This window comes from Sander vitreus, chromosome 4 (genome assembly GCF_031162955.1).
Source record: "Sander vitreus isolate 19-12246 chromosome 4, sanVit1, whole genome shotgun sequence".
Classification (NCBI taxonomy): Eukaryota; Metazoa; Chordata; class Actinopteri; order Perciformes; family Percidae; genus Sander; species Sander vitreus.
Window position 1 is genome coordinate 29,400,364 of NC_135858.1, and position 24,085 is coordinate 29,424,448.

A 24,085-nucleotide genomic window follows, 5' to 3' on the forward strand; every position below is an offset into this window, starting at 1 on the left:
TTTCTGTCATAATATGTTACTTAAAAACATCCTTTCTGTCTATCCTTCCCCTTTTTGTTCTTCACAATTATAACGCCTTTTTTTAACCATTTTGTTCACAGTAAACAGAAATACTCATGAGAAAGAAAATCCACTTTGTATTAGAAAGTCCCTGACATAAACGCCACAATATGCCACAAATAGTAGAATAGTGGTATAACAGAATGCCTCATCATTGTTCATTATTTGGCTTTGATTTATAAGTAAATCATATCAACATCACTTCCTAAATGTGAAAACAACCGACTTGGAAAAAGTACAATGACAAATAGAAGCAAGAGATTTTATTCATCCATAAAGGGGAAGTTGGGTGGTTTCAGCAGTGTTAATGTCAGAAGATATCAGCCTTTTTAAACCATTAATAACCAATAAATGACTATGAACATAATAGTAGTAATGACGATACATCCCCCACTGTCTACGAGTATTTTTACAGCATTGCATTATCAATCTCGCAAGCTATATGAAGCCAACATGATGTGACACAATGAATTTCCTGCTAGCAACACAAAACCACAAGAACCTGATGCTGATGGGGTGGTGTCAGTAATACTGTCACATTGTGGTCCATTATTTTACCTTTCTCAATCCTCTGTTGATGTACTATGTGTTGTCAAGGTTTTTTCCAACAACGCAGTGGTGTAACATGTTTGGCATTTTCACATTTGGCGGTTAACACAATCTTAAGAGATGTTCACATTTTGTTCTGCGACATAAAATACTTTGGTAAATACTCCAGTTGTGAATTTTGAAGCTTTTATGAGTCTTAAAAAAGGCGGTGGTGTAATGGCAAAAATTACACTTGAGCACTGTTCCTTTTATTTCTTATGTTTTTATTAACACATAGCCTTCTCTCAGCACTATTGAAAGAACAGTTTGTCTCCCCTTATCATGTTGATTCGATCCTGCTTAAACTGCTGAGACAGAAAGTCTGGGAGACGAAACATAGGCCCTTTGTTTAAACTGATAAACTACAAGGACACTATAAACCATCTTCCTTCCCAGATCCGTTCCTCCCTAGTCAGTTACGATGTCTGGGGAATGTGACCCCAGATGTGAAAGTGGGGGACAGGGGATTAGAGGAAGGGGTTTTATGACACCTTTCGGGAGATTTAGAAAGGTATCTGAAGATCTTTATCTTTATGTGCATGTTAACCTATAACCTGTTAACCTTATCTGGACACTGTCTGTGAGAAAATGTAAACCGTTGTTGTAGGTAGATCATGTTTGAATTGTCACTCCCCTTTTCCCAATGTGCATTTAAGCTCAGTGTTTCCTTGACTCATTTGAAGAATTGGTACTCACTGAGCTGCTTGTGCTTTTGTGACTCTGTTATTCTTCCTATATTTGCAAATATATCTTAATAAATACGAAACCCTAACTTGATTCAGTTCTCCGACTGTCTTATTTGTTACATTCACTAAACTTTGAAACCTCTACCCCTGCTGGACCAGAAACGTCTATTACAACTTGGTGTCAGAAGTGGGATCAATCTGTGGAGAGGCAGACAAGAGCGGCTCCGTAGGTGACTGAGGACCTGCAATCTGGGATCAAACAATTTCCGCCTCTACCTCGCCCAAAAAGGCATTCAGAGAGAGAGGATCAGACACTGCGGAGGGCTCTACTGACTCCACACTGATCTTCAAGAAAAACGGAAGCAATTTCACACAGCAGGGTAAGATCAAACTCTGATTTAAATTGAATTAAGAGTAATTTGAATTGGCTGTAGTCGGAAACAAATACTGACTTTGGAAACTATAGTAAGATAACCAGTGTTAGGTTGTTTTGTATAAATATTGAGTGATCCTTTAAGGTTGGGAATTTACAATTGTGATCGTTTGAGCAATATTTTTACACCAAAGATCTAATCCACACGGGGGTGATTTTTTTATAGATTTTAGGAACAAATCTAATTAGATTTTGAAGTAAATCTAATAAACAGTTTTTCAGAAACTGTTCGGTTGTTGTGCACGGGTTTTTTCCGAAATAAGATAGAAACCTGGCCTTATAGTGACGTCTATAAGTAAGTTAAAGAAGTACTTCTTCCCAAATAGGATGGGTAACGGATCAAGCAAATCCGGGTCACACACTCCTACGGGACCCAAGGTGGATGTAATGGTGCGGAAATACGGCTCAAACTGTTTGGATTGTCTGCCATACTGGACAAAAACGTGCGGGTTCCCAGAAAATGGGTCATTCAGTATAAGCAAACTCCGAATGTTAAAAGACAGTTTAGAGGAACAAGAGAAAAAACTAAAGAAGCAAACCAAAATAAAAAAAAAACAAAGTGGATGAAAGAAGCAGATAGTAGGGAAAAGAAACAAGGGCAGAAACAGCTGACATTGTTAAAAACCAATGACACTGATAAAGAACAGGCGAGCAAGCCTCTTATTGACTTTTCTTCTCCTCTCTATCCGAGCATAAGGGATGTTGATCTCATCCTGGATGTGCTGCCGCCACCCCCGTACCCCCCACCACACCGAGGAGCTGCAGCCCTACCAACCGCCCCACCACCACTACCACCAGCTCCAACACAAGGGGTGCCCTTCCCGACGCAAACCAGATCCAACAGGCAAGCCATAGCAATGCTGAACAGGCACCTGGTTCAGCCACCCAATCACAAGCCGCAGCCCCTCCAGTACCAGACAAGAAGGAGGAAGAGAGAGCGGATCTCTACCCAATGCTCCAGGTCCCGACAGCGACAGGAGAAATAGGTCTCATATACCGACCTTGGACAGAGACTGACCTCGGAAATGCTATCAGCCACCTGCCGGCATGCAAAGACTCTGGCAAACGCTTTGGCACATGCCTGCTTAGGTTTGTGGAGACTTTCCTGCCCACTATGAATGAAATACGACGACTCATGCTCCGAAATCTGGGCCCAATGGACTATGCTAAAATCAAACAAAGGGGAGTGGTGGAGGTGCAGAAGGGGTGAGATCCGCATCCACAGCGCTCGAGGGAGGTAATGCAGACGCACACACACATTCACATGCTCGCAATGAAGAAACGCTTCCTCGCACGCCACACTCACTTTCTCCACACGACAGACAGGTTGTATTAGATACAATACAACATCTTGAATGAAAACAAGTTAAGGAAAACACTGGAAACTCCTCAACTTATTCTATGTATTCATCCGATGCATACAGAAAATTGCCCACTACAGTGTTGAATGTGCAGGGGAGAACGATTGAGTTTTTAGTAGACAGCGGGGCAACTAATTCGGTTTCGAAAAAAACATTGTTCCCAGGTCAAAAACTTTCAGGCAGACAGGTTTTTTCTAAGAGTGCTAGTGGTACAGTGATGTCAGAGAGATTTACCACCCCTATGATGTGTGTACACACTGAACCTAATGATCCTGAACCAGACAGAAAGGCAAAATGCTCATTTCTGCTTTCTCCAGTGTGTCCTGTAAATCTTTTAGGCAGAGACCTCATGTGTGAGTTTGGAATAGGTGTAGTTCCAACCTCAACCGGTCTCAAAGTAATACGTTTTGATAAGAACAACACTTGGTCTGACATTTTCATGTTAGAGCCTACACACACCTCTTTGTACATTTTTCAATGGTTTCTCTCAGGTTGTAAATCTCTTGACAGAAGCACGGGGTTTCGTGTTCCCCACAGCTGAAGTAATGAATCCACTAGATTTACATTGTACTTCTTTTGTTTCACCAGACTATGATGAAGAATACACAGAACAGTTTTTTGAGGAACTAAATGATGAGCTTGAGTGTTCTTTTGTGTACTGGCATGACAGCAAATGTGCAGTATCAGTAACCTTGACGGATAAACAAGAAAAGTGTTTCCGAGTTCCTCACTCACATGCTCATATTTCTTTGTGTAAATCTCCAACAGATCAGTGGAGAGACTTGGGACGTTTTGTACTGGACTGTGACAAACTGACTGACTGGACTGAAACCACAGATGATGAAGTCTCCTTTTCTCCCTCGACAGGGTGTTATAGGAAACTCTTATCATTTCAGGTGTCTTGCACACCCAGCATTTACCAGTTGAGTAATCCTGTGTCTGCAACACACACTTACCTGCAGAGCACAGCAGACATTTTGCCCACTGACATTTCTCCTCTGCTTTCTCAGGTACCAAGTCACCTCTGGGCAGCACACAAGTATGATGTGGGTTTGATAAACAACTGTCAGCCTGTGGTCATCACCCCGCGCTCGGACTACAGGCCCCAAAGACATCAGTACCCACTGAAACAGGAAGCAATCGACGGAATCAGACCTGTTTTTAACTCTTTGCTGGCCGCTGGAGTAATTATTCCGTGTCCAGACTCTCCTGTGCGCACGCCCATTTTCCCTGTAAAGAAAATCAGGGACAAAGGCCGACCCGTCGAGTGGCGATTTGTCCAGGACCTCAATGCAGTAAATGCAGCGGTTCACGCACGGACACCAAATGTCCCCAATGCGTACACGATTCTACAAGGGATTCCTGGGGATGCTAAGTATTTCTCTGTTGTTGATTTGTCTAACGCTTTTTTCAGTGTTCCAGTGGACAAAGACAGTCAGTTCTGGTTTGCTTTTCTATTCGATGGTAAGCCCTACACCTTCACACACCTTTGTCAGGGGTACACTGAATCTCCCACAATCTACAATGATGCTCTAAGAGAGAGCCTAGAGAGTTTGACCCTTTCACCAGGATCGGGTCTTCTGCAGTATGTAGATGACTGCCTGGTAGGGAGCCCTACCAAAGAACAGTGCAAACGCGACACTATTGCATTGCTAAAACATCTTGCAGCCGAAGGCCACAAAGCGAGCCTGTCGAAATTACAATTTGTGAAAGAAGATGTTCATTTTTTGGGCCATGACATCTCTGCGTCAGGGAAAACATTGTCTCCATCTCGCATCGAGGCTGATCAGGCCTTTGTAAACCTTAAAATGGCTTTTCAGAGTCCTCCAACCTTAGGTTTGCCTAACCCGAACCTTCCTTTCACTCAGACAGTGGATGAGCGTTTAGGTTGCATGACATCTGTCCTTCTGCAGCTGCATGGGGACAGACTCCGACCGGTAGCCTATTTTTCCGCCAAGTTGGACCCAGTTGCAGCGGGTCTTCCGATTTGTCTCAGAGCTGTAGCAGCTGCTGAACGAGCTCTGGCCGCAGCTAGGGACATTGAGGGCTACGCCCCTCTCACACTGTTAGTACCACATGCGGTCTCTCTGATCCTGCTTGAGCAAAAATCTTCCCATTTGTCTGCAGCACATTATCTGAGATATTACACCTGTCTTCTCGATATGCCAAATGTAACTGTTAAACGTTGTACTACACTTAACCCTGCCTCTCTCATGCCTACACCAGGGGAAGGAGAGCCACATGATTGTTTGGCTGAACTTCAGCACACGTGTACTCCTCGTCCTGACCTTTCTGATATTCCATTACAGAACCCAGATGCGATTCTGTATGTGGACGGGTCAGCCTCTCGCTGCCTGGAAACAGGCCAGGGACAGGTTGGTTTTGCTGTAGTTTCTGATGCAGCCACTCTAATTGCTGAATCTCTCCCAAAACATCTCTCTGCACAGGCTGCTGAGCTCATTGCACTCACTGAAGCATGTAAGTTGACTGAAGGATCATCCGTTACCATCTACACGGATTCCAGGTATGCTTTTGGGGTAGTGCACGATTTTGGTGCGCTGTGGAAACACCGAAATTTCCTGAAATCTGACGGTAAGCCTATTTTGCATCATCACCTGATCAATGACCTTTTGACTGCTATCCTACTTCCATCACAAGTAGCTATATGCAAGTGTTCTGCACACACTGGGGCAGCAGACCCTGTCTCTAGGGGCAATGTTCGGGCTGATGCAGCAGCTAAAGCAGCTGCACGCCTGCCCCTATCTCATGTTGACACTTTGGTCTCAGATACACAAGACCTTGAACATTTTTCACTCCCAGAGTCTGTAGCTGCTATGCAAACAGACGCTACACCACAGGAAAGACAGCAGTGGAAAGCTGCAGGGGGCACCTTTAACTCTGGCGTCTGGCTAGGCCCAGACTCTAAGCCCTGCCTTCCACAGCACTTCTTCTCCCATTTTGCTAAGTTGACACATGGGTTGGACCATGTATCAAAAGGGAGTATGTTGTCACTGTTAACACAAACATGGTACACAAGAGGTTTCACAACATTTGCAGAATTTTTTTGTAAAGCTTGTATCATATGTGCACAAAACAACATAGGCAGGCCAGTGAAGGTAACACAACAGGTTGGACACACACCACCAGAGAGAGCATTTGAGGATGGATTTCATAGAGCTCACACCATCTGAAGGGAAAAGGTATGCATTAACCATGGTGGACATGTTTTCCAAATGGGTTGAAGTGTTTCCTGCCTCAAAACAAACGGCTTCAGTGGTAGCAAAAGCTCTAATGACAGAAATCATTCCCAGATGGGGTTTACCGAACCGCTTGTCAAGCGACAATGGCGCTCATTTTGTAAACTCTGCCATAACACAGATAAGTTTGTACATTGGCATTGACCTCAGACGCCACTGCTCCTACAGACCACAGAGTGGAGGAGCGATCGAGCGGTACGATAAAAACTAAGCTAGCTAAATGCTGTGCAGAGACAAATCTCCCATGGACAAAAGCACTCCCAATTGTGCTTATGTACATGAGGATGCGAAAAAGGGCTCGTTCAAATCTTAGCCCTTTTGAGATTTTATTTGGCCGCCCACCACAGGTAGGGACAGAACCACCAAAGACTCCACTCCCGTCAACTGCTCTATGTGAGCACGAAATGTTAAGTTACTGCACGCAACTCTCTTCTGCTCTTTCTGCCATCAGAATCCAGGTTTCTGCAGCTCTGCCTCAACCAGCTGAGGGTCCCCTACACAAGCTCCAGCCCGGAGACTTTGTGGTGGTGAAGGACTTCAGGAGGAAGAACTGGCAGTCGAAACGCTGGCAAGGACCCTATCAGATCCTCTTGGTCACACACACAGCAGTAAAAGTGTCCGAACGAGCAACGTGGATCCACGCGGCCCATTGCAGGAAGGTTCCAGATCCAGGGGAGAGAACAGGTTTTCCAGAACCTGCAACAAGTGACGAGCAGATCCCTGCTGTGTCACCTGCAGGGAAGGAATAGGGCAGGCCTGACAGAACGGCGTTTCTGTGCCACCCTACATCAGCGGAAAAAAGTTTTCTTTACGGAAAACATCAAAAAGGAAAGAAGCCTGATCAACACTACTGGTATCGTACTGTTAACCCATTTTTGCAAAAAACAGCAGTGACGTTACACATCCATTCAGAGATACATCCTTCAGAGCTGACACTCACAACGGGGAGTTTCACTGACATTCCTCTGACGCTCACAACACAGCACATTCCATACATTCCATACAACAGCACTGCAGCTGCTGCTCTGACACACAAATGGAGCAGCCAGACAGGAGAAGACTGAAATGGCACCTACTCCCGACATTTGAGGATGTTATGTTCGCTGCCACCCTGTTTTTCCTTACTGTATGTATGGCTTCGGGATTTGTGTTGTTAGCAATGTATGATGAACCACTGACTGAAGTAACTATTTTTTCTAACACCTCTTTTCCTAATGCCACTGCTACACCCGCATACATTGAATACACTCACGTAGCAGAGAAAGGGGGAAAACATTGTGTGGCACGCTCACCATATTCCACGGTACAATAATTACAACAGACCCAACACTTAAGGATAGTAGCTAACACCACGTCCACCTTCTTGCTCCAACCATGTGACTATTTTCATGTGCGTGGGGGGGAAATCGCAATGGGGTTTGGTAGAAATCTATATATGCTATGTACCCTTAGTGACAGATCCTAGAATAGGGCCTACATGTTTTCCGTGGGCATATGCTATTTGGCACACAAGTAGACCTGGTTGGGGTCATACGGTTCCTAGAGACCATACAAATTTAACCCAAAGATTATCGATGCAGAGAATTAATTTCTCCTCACCGGCAATGTTATTGACACTGAGAAACGCCCAACCTACTGACCAAGGTTATTTTGTTGTGTGTGCGTGGATTAATGGGAAAGACCCCTGCGGTCCTTTCTACCTGGAGGTAGGTCCCAACCCGCCTGCATGCACTGAATTCACTAAACGCATGGTGCGCGCTCCAAATGGGACAATCATACAGACTAAGAATGGGATGGTAGCTGATAGCATTGGACAATTTCATCACAGCCTAATGAATAAATTGACACACGCTCTCTGCATTGAACGAGCTCGCCGTCCAGGTTCCCGATATCTAGGTTCAACCATTGGTTGTCAGCAGACTGTGAACGGTACGTGCGGGTCAAGGGAATTCAATGTTAGCGTGTGCTTACACACCAAACCAGGGTATCTTAATGCGTCCCTTCTAGATCCCTCCAAAACTCATTTGATGCGCTGGCCAGATGATTCTGGTGCAGGCTCATTAGTAGACTGCGTTTGGCTCTGCGGCGATTACTGGTATCAAATTCTGCCTCCCCTATGGTCCAGTAGATGTGCTTTAATATACCTGACTCCTTCTATTATGGTTATGTCCTCCCTCGTACACACCACTCACCACTACCCGCAGTACATACCCCCCTCGGGTGGTTTCATTAGAATAAAGCGAGCAATGACGGGTGGCGAGGGTAAATTTGTCTCGGGGCTATTGCCATGGTACGGGGTAGTCGCAAATGCACACAACATCGACACAATACAGCTATGAGAGCCATGCGTAACATGCTGTTGCAACATCAGATGGGCCTAGATCTTTTGCTAGCCGCCCAAGGTGGCCTCTGTCACGTGATCGGTGATCATTGTTGTGCTTACATTCCAGATATCGAAGGGAATATCACTGACACAATCCAACAACTAAACCTACTCCTAACTGACTTAAAATCACAAGATGTGCCTGATGAGATTACAGGCTGGGACTGGTGGTCATGGTTAGTGGGAGGAGGGTGGAACGCCTGGCTTGCAAGGTTCATTGTACCGATGGGTATTTTCTTTATTGCGTTCTTTGTTTGTGTTTGCTGTGTCATTCCACTAGTCAAGAAAATATTTTCTTCATTGTTCTTGTCACACATTGTTCAGTATCAGGCTTTGCAGCACACCGATCCTTCATGTTTTCACATTCCCACATATGGTGTTGACAGTTACGATTTGGACACCATCTCCAATACAATGTGATTCCTTTTATTTGTTTTTTTTATTGTTTTCTTTTTCATAGAAGTGATGCTTGCTTTTACTAGAGGGTTTTTCTTTTGTCCCCTCACAAAAACATTTAAGTGCATGTATCCTTATACAATGTAAAGGTAATTTTGTATCGTGATTAGTTTGTAATCAAAAGAGTGTGGAGTGTAATGGCAAAAATTACACTTGAGCACTGTTCCTTTTATTTCTTATGTTTTTATTAACACATAGCCTTCTCTTAGCACTATTGAAAGAACAGTTTGTCTCCCCTTATGATTGAGTCGATCCTGCTTAAACTGCTGAGACAGAAAGTCTGGGAGACGAAACATAGGCCCTTTGTTTAAACTGATAAACTACAAGGACACTATAAACCATCTTCCTTCCCAGATCCGTTCCTCCCTAGTCAGTTACGATGTCCGGGGAATGTGACCCCAGATGTGAAAGTGGGGGACAGGGGATAAGGTGAAGTGGGTTTATGACACCTTGGGAGATTTAGAAAGGTATCTGACAAGATCTTTATCTTTATGTGCATGTTAACCTATAACCTGTTAACCTTATCTGGACACTGTCTGTGAGAAAATGTAAACCATTGTTGTAGGTAGATCATGTTTGAATTGTCACTCTACTTTTCCCAATGTGCATTTAAGCTCAGTGTTTCCTTGACTCATTTGAAGAATCGGTACTCACTGAGCTGCTTGTGCTCTTGTGACTCTATTATTCTTCCTATATTTGCAAATATATCTTAATAAAATACAAAACCCTAACTTGGTTCAGTTCTCCGACTGTCTTATTTGTTACATTCACTAAACTTTGAAACCTCTACTCCTGCTGGACCAGAAACTTCCATTACAGTGGCTAAAAAGTGGCTAAATGAGACAACAAAGGTTGTTGGGGACATTAAGCGTCTCCATCAGTGTAGTGGTGGAGACGTTGAAGTCATGCCAAGGTGGTGTAGTTTGTTTATAGCCTAACGTTTGCTTTTTACTCCTGGCTATTGTATTTATGTTTCTAAAATCATTCAAGTGGTGGCATTTGTGATGATTTTCTTGTTAATCCAACTGTCCTGGACTAACTCTTATTATTATAATGAATATAGATCAGAGGTGTTGATTGAGTTCTGTGGTCCTTATTGAGGTGGTAGTTGGACATGTTGTATTGAACTGCAGTGCTGGTTGCAGAACTGGTAACTTGGTGTATATCAGTGCAGAAGCCCTGTGACTAAACCTTAAAATGAAGTGAAGAGTGTCAGGACTGGTCTCAGTGCTGCTGTGGGTTGTTGACAGTAGAATAGAAAGGATCTTCAGAAAGTCTGGATGGATGATTGACAGCAGAATGGGTGGGACTATGGCCGCTGTCCCACACAGTAAGATATGTGTCACCACTAGCTTCTCCAGAGCTGTTGGGAAAGTTGACCGTGGAGTAATGCTGCGAGGCAGAGGGGTTTGTGGGAGCGTTGGCTGTGACATAAATAGTGCTGAGTGCAGTTCCTGAGCCTGGCTTCTGGAGGCGCTCCTGTATCTCCTCATAGGCACCATCCTTCCAGAGAACAAAGACAAACACAGGAGGAATCGTTCATATGTGATCCTAACATTAAACACTAACCAGAGTGGAAAGAGGTTCTAGCATTCTAATGTTAGCATTTAGCTAGTATGGCGAAGTGGACTTATGTACACTAACCTCATTGTTCTGTTCTCCATTTCTTGTGTCTTTTAAACGCTGAAATCCTGCAAAAAGAAAGAAAAAAATGAACAAGCAGACACAGTTACACCGGTTGATGTTTGTTTAAAAAAGATTTTATGACTGACTATTGTATATAGAAATGAGTAAAATACTGAAAGCTGTACACACATTAATTTGCAGACATGAAAGAATGTAGTTTTGACCTTTTTATTACTTGTAATCATTGATTAATAAATGTATTGAATCACCGCTTGCCCACCTACTTCCAGTAAGAACAAAAGTGTGTATCCATGTACGTGTGTGTTCCAAGAAGTCTCTTACGTTTGAGCACGAGGACCAAAATAAGTAGCAGCACCAGCACAGCCACACAGACAACCACAGATATGGTTCCAGGTAACGAGGAGGCCCCTGCAGGAGACACAACCACACAACTAAAAGACAAGCAGCTTTATTTAAACACACACAACTCATCCAGAAGGGTTTATCTGCTGCAGGAGGTTTCAGTAAACCTAAAAACTCAAAAAAATTAGAGATAGAAAGAAGTATAGAAAATAAGAAATGTAAGTCGTCAGAACTTGGCAAAACCAAACAGATTGTGCTATCATGAGCATGGGACTTTAACTGACTTGTCATGTAACTATTACTTACTTAAAGATGATATAGCTTGGTGTACCTGACTCCACCTGCAGGTGGATCACTGACTTCCTGTCTGACAGGAAGCAGCATGTGAAGCTGGGTCCCTCACAGACCATCAGCACCGGATCCCCTCAGGGCTGCGTTCTTTCTCCTCTGCTCTTCTCCCTGTACACCAACAGCTGCACCTCCAGTCACCAGTCTGTCAAGCTTCTGACAGTTCGCGGACGACACCTCCCTCATCGGACTCATCTCTGATGGTGACGAGTCCGCCTACAGGTGGGAGGCTGACCACCTGGTGAAGTGGTGCAAGCAAAACAACCTAGAGCTCAATGCTCTAAAGACAGTGGAGATGGTTGTGGACTTCAGGAGGAACTCAGCCCCACCTGCCCCCATCACCCTCTGTGACTCCACAATTAACATCGTGGAGTCTTTCCGCTTCCTGGGAACTATCATCTCCCAGGATCTCAAGTGGGAGCTGAACATCAGCTCCCTTGTCAAGAAAGCACAACAGAGGATGTACTTCCTGCGGCAGCTGAAGAAATTCAACCTGCCAAAGACAATGATGGTGCACTTCTACACAGCCATCATTGAGTCCATCCTCACATCCTCCATCACCATCTGGTACGCTACTAGCACAGCCAAGGACAAGGGCAGACTGCAGCGTGTCATTCGGTCAGCTGAGAAGGTGATTGGCTGCAATCTGCCGCCGCTCCAGGACCTTTACGCCACCAGGACTCTGAAGCGTGCTGAAAAGATTGTGGCCGACCCCTCCCAGCCTGGACACAAACTCTTTGAGACACTCCCCTCTGGCAGGAGGCTGAGGTCCATCAGGACCAAAACCTCACGACACAAGGACAGCTTTTTCCCCTCTGCCACTAGCCTTATCAACAAGGCCCGGAAACCACCCTGACTCTCTCCACACAATGGTGCCCATGGCCCACTGGTGAAAGTGCTTGCATTTGCAGTATAACCAATAGGGCTGGACTTCAATATTCGACTATTCTGATATTCGTTCGTTGGGTAGGTATTCGATTTACAATTTTGTGATTTGAATATTCATTTTTTATTTCCATTTCACTGTGGTGTTTTGTCAAGATTGAGCTGCTAACTAAATGTTCGCTAGCCACTGGCTAATTTATGCATGTTGAGTTACAAGCGAGTAGTCTGATGTTTGTAGAGGTCTGTATGGGTATACGTTAGCAGCCTGGTGTCATTTTCAGGCGATTTGTTAAAGTTAAATATAGTACGGCAATGTATAATGCCAATGCATTCACACACACTGCGTCAGTTCTCAGACAGTCCGGCAAAAACGTAAGTCTTTCCATTTATTTTGAATGCCTGAGGCAAAAAGTTTAGAATGATTCAACAGGACATCACACATTTAAGTGACACTCCCACGGCGAATAGCACCCCCCTTCAAACCATAAAATAATGTCACAACTCACCGACAGTCATCATGAGCCTGTGGAAGAATGGGTTGCTCTGTTTTGGGTCATTTCTTTCTGCTCCACACCAGTATGTCCCAGTGTCTTCTGTTGTTACGTTTCTCACTGTTATGGTGATATTTCTCTTCACTTTGTCATCCGTCATGGAAAACTTTCCAGCGTTCCTCTTTGCAGTGCTTACTATCTGTTTACATATAGATGGATCTTCTCCTTTACAGATGAATTTTTTTATCGTAGTACCTTCTGGATATTTACACCAGTATGTGAGAGTCTGTCCAACAGTTGGAGACTTACTAAAGTTAGTAATAGTATCTGTAGACAGACAGACAGACAGCGTTGTTCAGTTACTGTATTTAACATCAAACCTAAAAGTGTCAGATGTTTGTTTCTCACCTTCAACCTTCAGTTGTATTTTTCTGAGTGCAGCTCGGTAACCTTCATTTGTTTCCACTCCACACCAGTAGACACCAGCATGCTCTGAGGACACATTACTGATGGACACGTTGAAGCTACTGCTGGTCTCTGGGAGAGTGAAGGACCCGTTTGACTTCAGAGAAGATTTTGTTGATAAAATATCCTCACAGATTGAACCCTTCTCTTTGCAGAAAAACATGAATCTGGAGTCGTTTCTTTTGTCACATGAGATGGTGGTTTTAGCTGTTCTGTACGCAGTTTGAATAAATGGTGTCTGACAGCCGTCATCTGAAAATAAAAAGTAAAAGTAAAATGTGGAATCTTTACATTTTGTCTGTTTGTCATGACCTGTACTATGTGCTTCATGGCAAAGAGATTTTTGGACCTGGTTAGTTATGTACAGTAGATGATGATTTGAAGAGTATGTCCAAGTGTGCATGTCTGATACCTTAGTTATCTGAGGGTGTAGTTACTCTTTAACACAGTTACAAAATGCTTTAACAAAGGACATGAGAGACAGTGATAAAAAGAGGCAACATTTCTTACTAACTTTCAATTCCACCTCTAAGTCTTCGCCAGAGTTTTTGGTTTAATCTAAATATATACCCGTAGTCCCTGCGGTCCCCATATTGAAGTTGTTTGATGACCACCCTTAGATTTATATTTTCTGCATCATGGTAAACAGAAAATCTGCCCTCGGTCTGCCACTCATTCTTTTGAATGCTTTGTATGATTTTTAAGCTGTCTTTAACTACATCAACACTATATATATATATATATATATATATATATATATATATAGTTGTGGATATTTGCAGATGAATTCAACCCATTCCATCCCGTTCACTTTGCAGAAAAATATGACTGGAGTTTCCTTTGTGTCTTTTGCCACATGAGATGGTGGTTTTAGCTGTTCTGTATGCAGTTCAAAAGTAATAAAGAAAAGGGAAGTAAAACGTGAAAATCTTTACAATATATCTGCTTGTCATTACTTTTATTATGTACTTTATGGCAAATTGGATTCCCGTTTTTGTAACTTGGTTAGTCAGTAGATGACGACTAGAACAATAGGAGTACTGTATGTCCAAGTGTGCATGTCTGATACCTTAGTTATCTGAGGGTGTAGTTACTCTTTAACACAGTTACAAAATGCTTTAACAAAGGACATGAGAGACAGTGATAAAAAGAGGCAGCATTTCTTACCAACTTCCAAGTCCACTTTATCACAGTTAGATTTTTGTTTAAATATAAATGTACACTTGTACTTCCCAAAGTCCCCATGTTGAAGTTGTTTGATGACCACTCTGAGCTTTCTATTTGCTGCATCATAGTGAACAGAAAATCTGTCCTCGGTCTGCCACTCATTCTTTTGAGTACTTCCTATGATTGTTCGGCTGCCCTTAACTACATCAACTCTTTGATATTGTTGACTTGTTTTGTGCTGGCAGATGAATTCCACCCATCCGTCTGTGCATCCCTTCACATCAGATGAGGCCTCCCAGCCTGTAGATCAGAGAGAAAAGATCACATCATGTCAGATTCTGAGACAATCTCAGAGCTCCAGTCTGAATATGATCTCTATCAACAAAACTTACACTGTCTGTCTGGAACATGATCGGAAACACACTCTCAGGATTAATCAGTAGATCACAGATTAGTCCTATTAAACTGGTTGATTGTATATTTTTTATATTTACTAATACTTTTCTTGTATTTCCTGCTCCTAAAATCTCCACAAATTATACTTTAAAATGCAAGTTAATTTGAATGATTGTATCTATCAGTGAGGAGGTATTAGTTGTACCTGTTATCATCAGTGAGAGGATGAGTAGAAGAAAGCTCTTCATTATGTTGCTGTTGGATGCTGAGATCCTCCGTCAGATTATTAAACTCCAGCTGGTTATTTCAGTTCTGTCTGATACCTGCGTCTCTACAGTTGGTCGGTCTCAAGAGTTGGGTTTCCTGAATTTCTGTCATAATATACTTAAAAACGCCCCACCCCCACCTTTCTGTCTGTTCTTATCCTTTTTCTTCTTCCTTACTTATCATAACTTGCTTTTTGGCATTGACAGTAAACAGGAACTACGTTGTGAGAAAGAGAGAGAGGGTTGAAGAAAGAAAATACTCTTTGGATCAATAGGAAGTCCCTGACACAAACACAACATGTCAGAAATAGTAGAATAGTCGTATAATAGAAATTTCATTATTTGGCCTTCAATAAAAAAGGAAGCAAGTGACTGGGAAACTAAAACTACAAATAGAAGCAAGATATTTTATTAATCCATAAATGGAAAGTTGGGGGTTACAGCAGTGTTAGAAGTTCTTCTTAGTGTCAGAAGTTATCAGCCTTTTTTAACCAGGAACTGTTAAACACAACTCCTACATGACTATAATAATAGTTATGATGATACATCCCCCAAAGTCTACAAGTTTCACAGCGTTACTTCATCAATCTTGCAAACTATTTAAAGGATGTGACACATTGAATTTCCAGCTATCAACACAACACCACAATAAACTGCTGCTGATGACGTGGTATCAAATACTTCACTTTTCATATTCCATTACTAGATTTTATTATTTAAATTATGAATCTGTAATATTTTCACAGTGCAGTCCATTATTTTACCTTTCTCAATCACCTGTACACGTGTCATGTGTTGTCCAGCTATTTTTCCAACAACGCAGTAGAGTAAGATGTTTTGCATTTTCACCCTTTAATAAACATGTGATAGTAAAGAGACAGACAGGAGATGAGGAGTACGAAATGCATAAAAAAATGCCCGACTGGAGTTGAACTAGGCGTGCCGTACGTGTCTTAACCTAGAAGGCAATATCTGTCAAAGACTTTGTTTTGGCGTAATGCTCGTTTTCTTCTCAGACTGTTTGTATGAACTGAGCCAACATTTGTTGCCACACATCAGCATCATGTAATGGTCTACTCTGTGTAGCTAACTTAGCTGTGGTAATTAGCAAATCATTGTTAAATGTGTGTTTGGCCTAAGATCCCCTGGGGTCTGTTTCAGAAAGCAGGTTTAGTGAAAACTCTGAGTTTGTTAACCCTGAGATGAGGGAAACTCTGGGTTTTCTGTTTCAGAAAGAGAGGTAACTTAACCTCAGACTCTGTGAACCTAACCTGGTCGGGAGCAGGTTTTCTTTAAGAAACCTCCAGTTTCTCTCAGTCTCCTCCCTCTCATACAGTGTCAGAGGGAGGAGACTGAGAGAACCTCGAGGTTTCTTCTCTCTCATTTCCTCATTCATTCATTCAGTCTGTATCAGGCACATTTTAATGCAGTTTGTTATCTGCATGAATAAACACTTAATAAATAAAACTTATTGTTAGGCAAATTATAAAACGCTTTTTTCTCAAACATGTCATGTCCTTTTGTCCCGTTGATGAAAAAGCTGTATTACTTCACAGAGAGTTTACGTCGGGAGATGATATTGAGTCCCGACTAAACGTATTTTCATTTCCACATTTTTTCACAGTCCATCAGATATGTAGATACCTTATCCGTCCTCATATCACTAATATCCACCATCGTGGACAGGCTTTTACATCCCAGCAGATTCTTTGTGTCGCATTACGTTTTTTGCAAACGGCATTTTTCTTATTGGTGATGCGGATCATACTGTAATAGTAAAGCTACTGTATGCAGAAAAGAAAAGTGTGACTCGCTCTTTTAAACGTTTTTTGTATTGTTCCCTGGACACAAACCAGTGAGAGCCATTAAAAAGAAATAAATGATTATAAATTATAGTTCTGTTAATGATCATGGTGCTGCAGCCTCAGAATGGGATATAGTAGTATCTTACTTTTTCGCCCGCAGGATTGCACCCAAATGAAATTATAGGTGTAATACCATTCCAGTTTTCACCAGTAATACTATAAGTTAACTGTGATTAAATATTAAATGAATACACTGTTAATGCGTACGCATTGACTCGAGCAGCAATTTTCTCCCACACCAATTCTCTCTCTGTTGCAGCAGCAGCCGCTGTCTTGCTTTTTTAACTAAATACATGTTCAAACTCGTTGTTTGTGCGCATGAGTATTTCCGCCGACCCGTTTGTTCGTGGTTGTTACCATGGTGAATCGTAGTATCATGGCTCCATTCATGCTGCCTTTTTCTTGTGGTGGTGCACGCGCGTGAACATACTCGGAGTTGATTGAACCAACTCATATCAGCTGTTCTGGAACCGAAAACTCAGAGTTTCCATCTTAGAGTAAATCAACTCAGACATCAGGGTTACACTCAGAGTTTGTTAAACCTCCTTCCTGAAACGGACCCCTGGAGTCTAAATGGGGAAGTTAGACGTATTGCAACAACAAAGACACCGTGTTGAATTAAAGGACCGAAATTTAGTTGAATGTGCCAATGCACTGACCGGCCTCGTCTTCCACAGCAGAGTGTGTGAATGTGTGAAGCATGACGGTACTGGAGTAAAACAAGAGTGTAAAGGAGCATCCTGCAGTGTGTGAGTACCAGAAAGTCTTCACACTGACCTCCACACACACCATCAGATTATGTTGATTGCGTTGAAACCTACAATTTAAAACCATCTTTCGCAACTAATAACACAGATTGTTTTTCCTGACAGGCCTCTCTGGATTTCTTGGCTGTGTGGACTGGGAGGGACACCCGCCTTATTTCCCTAATGTGTTTTGGCCGATGCTATGGGTTTGGAGTCTGATAACGTTTGTCATCTGCTCCAAGTGAAACATGGAACAACGGCTGAGTGTGCATTTATGGTTTATGAGTATGTGTTCGCGACATTTCACTGCAGTTGGACTGCCAGCCAATCTGGAAAGAAAACACAGATAAGATAGAGATTTTATATGTTTTAGGGGTCTGTAGAGCAAACGCAAGTGCTCAAACACACACACACATGCAGAGTTGATTGGTGTTTTGTTGTTTTTTGTTTGGTGGGTTTGTTGCCGTGAAGGCATCTCATACCCTGTTATCACCATCTCATTAACATGTTCAGCTGATTTTGAGAGTAAGATGCATCATAGAGGGATGTTGATGCTGCTTCCTCAAACCACCTGCAGAGGTGTTCTGAGACACTGTGTATTCTGAGATTTGGTTGTTTTTGGACACATATACTAACTCCCAGCTTCTCTTAGGGCCCAGCCCCACCAGCATTTTGTAGTTTGTGAAAATCATGCAGCAATGGAAAGGAGACTGAAAACTCCACAGTAGACAATCTGCTGAATGTTTGGATACGTATTTCTGCTTTAGAATGTAACTGCCATACTGTTTTTTGGATAAAAGTCTCTTTTATATAGGCCTTAGTGGTCCCCTAATACTGTATCTGAAGTCTCTTTTATATAGGCCTTAGTGGTCCCCTAATACTGTATCTGAAGTCTCTTTTATATAGACCTTAGTGGTCCCCTAATACTGTATCTGAAGTCTCTTTTATATAGGCCTTAGTGGTCCCCTAATACTGTATCTGAAGTCTCTTTCCCTAAATTCAGCCTTGGTGCAAAATTACAGCCACTAGAGCCAGTTCCACAATGAGCTTTCCTTAGTATGTGCCATTTCTGTGTCTGTAGCTTTAAATGCTATTGAGGAGGAGAGAGGGGGGGCATGTTGGAGGGTGGGGGTGTGGCCTTGACCAACTGCCCTGCTTCACTTGTTTGCAAGCCATGATGTCTCTCTCTCTCTCATGGGCGGGCCAAATTCTCTTGGGCGGGCAAAGCAGAGAAAGGGGAGGTAACCTTTCCCCTTATGACATCATAAAAGGAAGATTCCAGATCGGCCCATCTGAGCTTTCATTTTCTCAAAGGCAGAGCAGGATACCCAGGGCTCGGTTTACACCTATTGCCATTTCTAGCCACTGGGGGACCTCATAAGGTGAAATTGTTGTCATGTCATGGGACCTTTAAGAAATAGATTGTACAGCCTAAAAGTTTTTTTAATAACTTTTTTTATTTTTGTTTTAATAACATTGTTTTTAACTGTTTAACTGATAGTATTAATCTGTCAAAATCCTTATTGTCGGTGGACGGCTAAATGGTTAACATCCCTACTAGGGAATACTCAGTACTTTATACAATTTATATTGTTTTTGGGTGAACTATTCCTTTACGGTTTTAATGCTTCCATTTTGATGGCTGGCAGTTGATTTGGTAGAGTGCAAGGTTGTGGCTATTTTCCTGGAAGCAGTACGTACCAGTGCAGACCGGGTGTATGTCAAACTCGAAAAAAAATCAATACAAAGGATTTGTTCGTTCATTATCATAATTTTGCTAGCGCTAATTGTGATGGACAGAAAAATGACTTTATAAAGAGCGAGAATTCTTAATACGTGTGCTGAGAAAGGTCCCTGGGACCGAAACGTCAACAAACAAAACCAAATGCAGAGGTGGAAAGTGTGTGCGGGAATTTAGATTTTCTTGCTTTTAAAAAAAGACAATTCTTAACAGGCATCAAGTATTTGCTTCATGCTTCTTTCAGTGCCAAAGTGACTCATGATTAAAGAGCAAAGGTGTATGTGACAGGTATTACACTGCTGTATAGTTAGAAAAGGATCCAGCATGTGAACCCCATTTGTTATGAACGTGTTGGTACAGAGCGAATGCGCTGTACTGTGAGGTTTGATTGATGAGGGTTAATGTTACCCTGCAGCGGGGGGGCTGTCGAGTGTTTACTTAAGGATTTAAAAGCCTGTCAGTAACCGCGGGCTGCAGGCTGTCCTCCTGGTCTAAACCTAGCCTCTGATTGGCCCACAACAAGGACAGATGCTCTGCCACTGATTAATAATGTGATCCGTCCTTTTAAAATAAATAGTCCTGCAATTTCACACTCATCAATGCTATATTTCACTTCTGAAATACCTCTAAAGTAGGTAGATAAACTTCCTTTTAATACCACACTGAGTGCCCTTGTTAATCTTCATAGCTGCTTTTATCAGGTTTTGAATTACTTTTGTGATACAGTGAGAATGAAGCAGATAATAAACAGTATAAACATGATCATCACTAATGGTGGGAAATCTCCCTCCATTAACTCCAAGCTTCTGAAATCTCTGATGTCTTTCTGAAGATGCAACTGCATTAAATTCCATTAAAAAAAAAAAAGTAATATGTCTTTACTCTCTGAAAGCGTTCTTGCCTCCTTTTCTTCTCCACTTGACAATGAGATTAGTTTACATGCTACTGTGTATAAACTATGAGACATTTTTATTAAATAAAACATTATTATCTCTTAATGAAACACAGAAAAAGGCTAAGCGCTTTAGTTTATGTTTGAGCCATAACTGGATGCATAGAAGAGTGACGTAAAAAACAATCTCATTGACTTCTCTTAAAGTGTTAGATATTATCAGTTTGTAATGCTCAGTGCATTCCTGGAGATGTTTTTATTTAAGATACCAGCTCATATTTAGGAGGAGTCCTAACTTGTAAAGAACTGTCAGGAGATGTCGTCTGACGACGAGTTTTTTAATTGGTGACTGTGAGCTTATTAAAAGATACTGCATTTGCCAACAATTTTCATTATACATTGTGTGGGATGCAAAAAACGACAACCTCACTGACACAGAAAACAAACTTTGATACAGTGATAATTTGGTAATTTTTACATATTAATTAATGTTCCACCACTTGGCATCAAGTTATCGAAAAACAACCTGCATTTATGTGTAATTAATTGATTCATTAATTAATTTGTTTGTTTAAAATGTGTGATGGCGGGGCTATTTAAGTATTTAAGAGGTATATTCAATAGATGCTGTGTGTACAAAATAGCAAAAAATAATATGGAAACTCTCCTGGTGGAACCATAAAAACAAATGATTTACAACTGTGTTAGACAAACCTGTTTTTAATTAAAAAAAAAGTCAAAGGTACAAGCCTGCAGACGTAAAAAAAACTTTAGGGGAGATGTTACCACCAATTTGTATTTTTGGCAAGAAACATCCAATCACAGAGTTTAAAGTTAAATGCATCGCTAAGAGCAGATGGAAGCTAAAGATTGCATTGTTGAGAAAACTGATATCATAATCTATATCTTAAATCAATTCACTTTTGTATTCTGGATCAGTTTTGGATGAATTCAGAAACTATTATGATGCGTTTTGTTCACAACTTCAACAATGAACCATTTTGAATTCCCTCCAGCTCTGATTTGCACCTCTCACTGGCTTCTAGTCTATAGGAACAACAGCCAAAGCTTATGGGTATTGTAGTATTGCAACACATTCTCACTTTCAAGTCGTTAAATACAGCAGCTTGGTCAGGCCCCTTTGGCGTCACTTTTTAATTGCCTCCCCGGTACTCCTTGGTGTCATTTCTTAACATATAGGTTAGTCCCGTTGTAAATTCAAACAAAACTACGTTCTCATCTCAACTTGTCGCACACTGACGTTATCACACTGGCGCTCACTTGTCAACGCACTGCACGTCAAACGGTGACACTCCACTGCGGCCGCTTTTTTTTTAAACGTGGAACACATTGTTAACGTTGTGAATTCAAACAAAACTACGTAGGGATAAGAAAAGATCGTGGGGGAGGGGGTGAAAAAAAGTAGGTTTGTAACATACGGTAACCAAAGTGATACACGGGGCATGAACGGGAAACAAACCCAAGTCTCCTGGGTGAAAGTCCTGTGTTATTTGACCCATCCCCTATCCCAACCTACTTCCTTATGCAGAGTGTCTCCCTGCGTTCCAATACCTATACTAATAATACTGTTTAATATGCCAGACAAAGATTTAGTATGTCCCCAATACATAGTATGTCCAATGCAGTGTGCCAAGAATACAAGGATGTCCTACTGCATCCGGATTGGATTTTGCAGTGTGCAAGCCACAATGCTTTTCTGGCTATTCTGACCTACAATCCTTTGTGTATAATATATGAGCAAGAGGGTCCAAGTTCATGTTAAGAACAGGTAAAAAAGAAATGAAAATAAGTGAAACCTACTGTAGGTTTGGTGTATAAATGTAGTATGTTGAAATGCAGTTAGGTCGAGCAGACAGTCCGAAATGTTGCAAGCTCACCTCACCTCGCCTATAGTAGCAATACTGACTCAAATGACTCAAGTGACTTGTACAACCCGGATCACTTTAGTGAGTGACTCAGAATAACCGGAATCCTTAAAAGGAATCAAGTTTGCCAGCCCCTAATGAGAATGTTACACGGATATATAGCTAGATATATAGCCCCCCTTGAGCCCCCTTAAAAAATTGTCTAAAATCGCCAATGGTACATACTAAAGGCCAGTTCAGACCATAGATTCGCGACAAGATGAAAAGGTTTTAAAACGTCGCAGAGAAAAGTTGCAGCGGTTTTGAAAACGGCCCGTCTCATCTCGTCTCAAACCAGCTGATGGTGCCGCTGCGACTCAGCTGGTCCAGTCGCAGAGGCTGGTTTTAGAACATAAGAGATGTCCCCTGTTTCAACAGCCAATAGAGAAGGCAGTTTGTAATGTCAGCTACAATAAAATTATCCATAATCCATTTTATTTCTGTTACAAACTGTTAACTGAGGCTCAACGTGCGCCCGCAAGCACGTACGGTCGAGTGAGCTAGAGAGTGGGTTAAGACAGGGAGCGCCTAGAACAAAGACGTGAAAATAAAACGTGTTTTCGCCGATTCATCACTAGAATTGTAACTGTAGCAAGCATCTCAATATCACTGACGTTAGCCACATTCATATTTAATGATATATTCAGCTACAAAAAGCCTGGAAGTCAGAAGTTAGGACGGAAGTACAGAGTCGTTGCTATGGAGATGATACACTGGCTCGTCTCGTTGCATTGGTGTGAACTGGCAGATTTTAGAACGCTGCAGACCGACACGTTGCAAGACAAGGCAGACATGTTGACATGTCATAGTAGGAAAAGCACAGGTGTATTCAAGACCATTAATGATGGCTGCATTCCACTTAGGAGAGGCCCTGGTATTGTGCATGCTGACTCACTGAAATAGCTCACTGGGACACTTGATGGAATTGAGCCATTGTTAAGGTTATCAATTTCAGCTGTGCTTTTCCTACTATGACATGTCAACATGGCTGCTGTGAAAAAGGTCCATTAGTTGCAAGTTTCAACTCGTCTCCTCGCAAATCTTTGGTCTGAACTGCTTAAAAGTTAAAAGAACAGAATGCGATTTGGAACTCCTCCTCAGTCTGTAATACGACTTCCTACCATTGTCATACCATCTCACAGCGCTGCGGTCAAACACCAAAGTAGAGATCTTACAGGAGGTCAGGGACCCCTAGGGGGTCCTCAGAGTTTCCGCAGTGGGGGGGGGGGTCAACCTCACTGATGATAGGCTTACTGGCCTGTAGGTAATGTAGTCACTAATATGGCTATCCCCAGATACAGTTCATCCTGAGGATTCACTGCTCTACATGTTTGTTTAACATTAAAACATGATTTATAAAATCATGCCAACAATTATTATTTTAATAGCTTAGTATTCTATGCACAAGAAAGGTATGTACTGTACTGCCCTTTACATTATTGTAGGCCCAATTTAAAGGTGCAGTAGGTAAGACTAACTAGCTAAGGCTAACTTTCTGTCATATTTGCTGAAACTGACCCTATGTTTGACTAGAACTACATGAAGCAGGTCATTTAAAAAAAAATCCAGCTTCTCTGGCACCACCTACAGCATGTAGTGTGATTTGCAAAAATCCACAGCTCCCTGTTCAGATGCACCAATCAGGGCCAGGGGGGGTGTCTATCTGCGTGCCAATCACTGCTCAG

The 24,085-nt window shown here is 42.1% G+C and overlaps 1 protein-coding gene across 1 annotated transcript; it reads right to left on the reverse strand.

Moving 5' to 3' along the window:
* Window positions 1-12,941: 12,941 nt before the first annotated feature.
* LOC144516118 (polymeric immunoglobulin receptor-like) lies at window positions 12,942-15,306 on the reverse strand. The gene is made up of 4 exons (XM_078247323.1): window positions 15,171-15,306; window positions 14,570-14,869; window positions 13,346-13,654; window positions 12,942-13,264 (listed from the first exon to the last, which is right to left on the reverse strand). Exons 1-4 carry the CDS (start codon window positions 15,211-15,213, stop codon window positions 12,942-12,944), a joined length of 975 nt encoding a protein of 324 aa, XP_078103449.1. The 5' UTR covers window positions 15,214-15,306.
* Between the last annotated feature and the right edge of the window lie 8,779 nt (window positions 15,307-24,085).

Bases quoted from the DNA above. Each gene is read 5' to 3' on its own strand.
- LOC144516118 (XM_078247323.1), bottom strand. From the start codon at position 15,213: ATGAAGAGCTTTCTTCTACTCATCCTCTCACTGATGATAACAG. The intron at 14,870-15,170 runs GTACAACTAATA...TCTGATCTACAG, and splicing joins CCTCTCACTGATGATAACAG to GCTGGGAGGCCTCATCTGAT. The intron at 13,265-13,345 runs GTGAGAAACAAA...GTCTGTCTACAG, and splicing joins AATACAACTGAAGGTTGAAG to ATACTATTACTAACTTTAGT.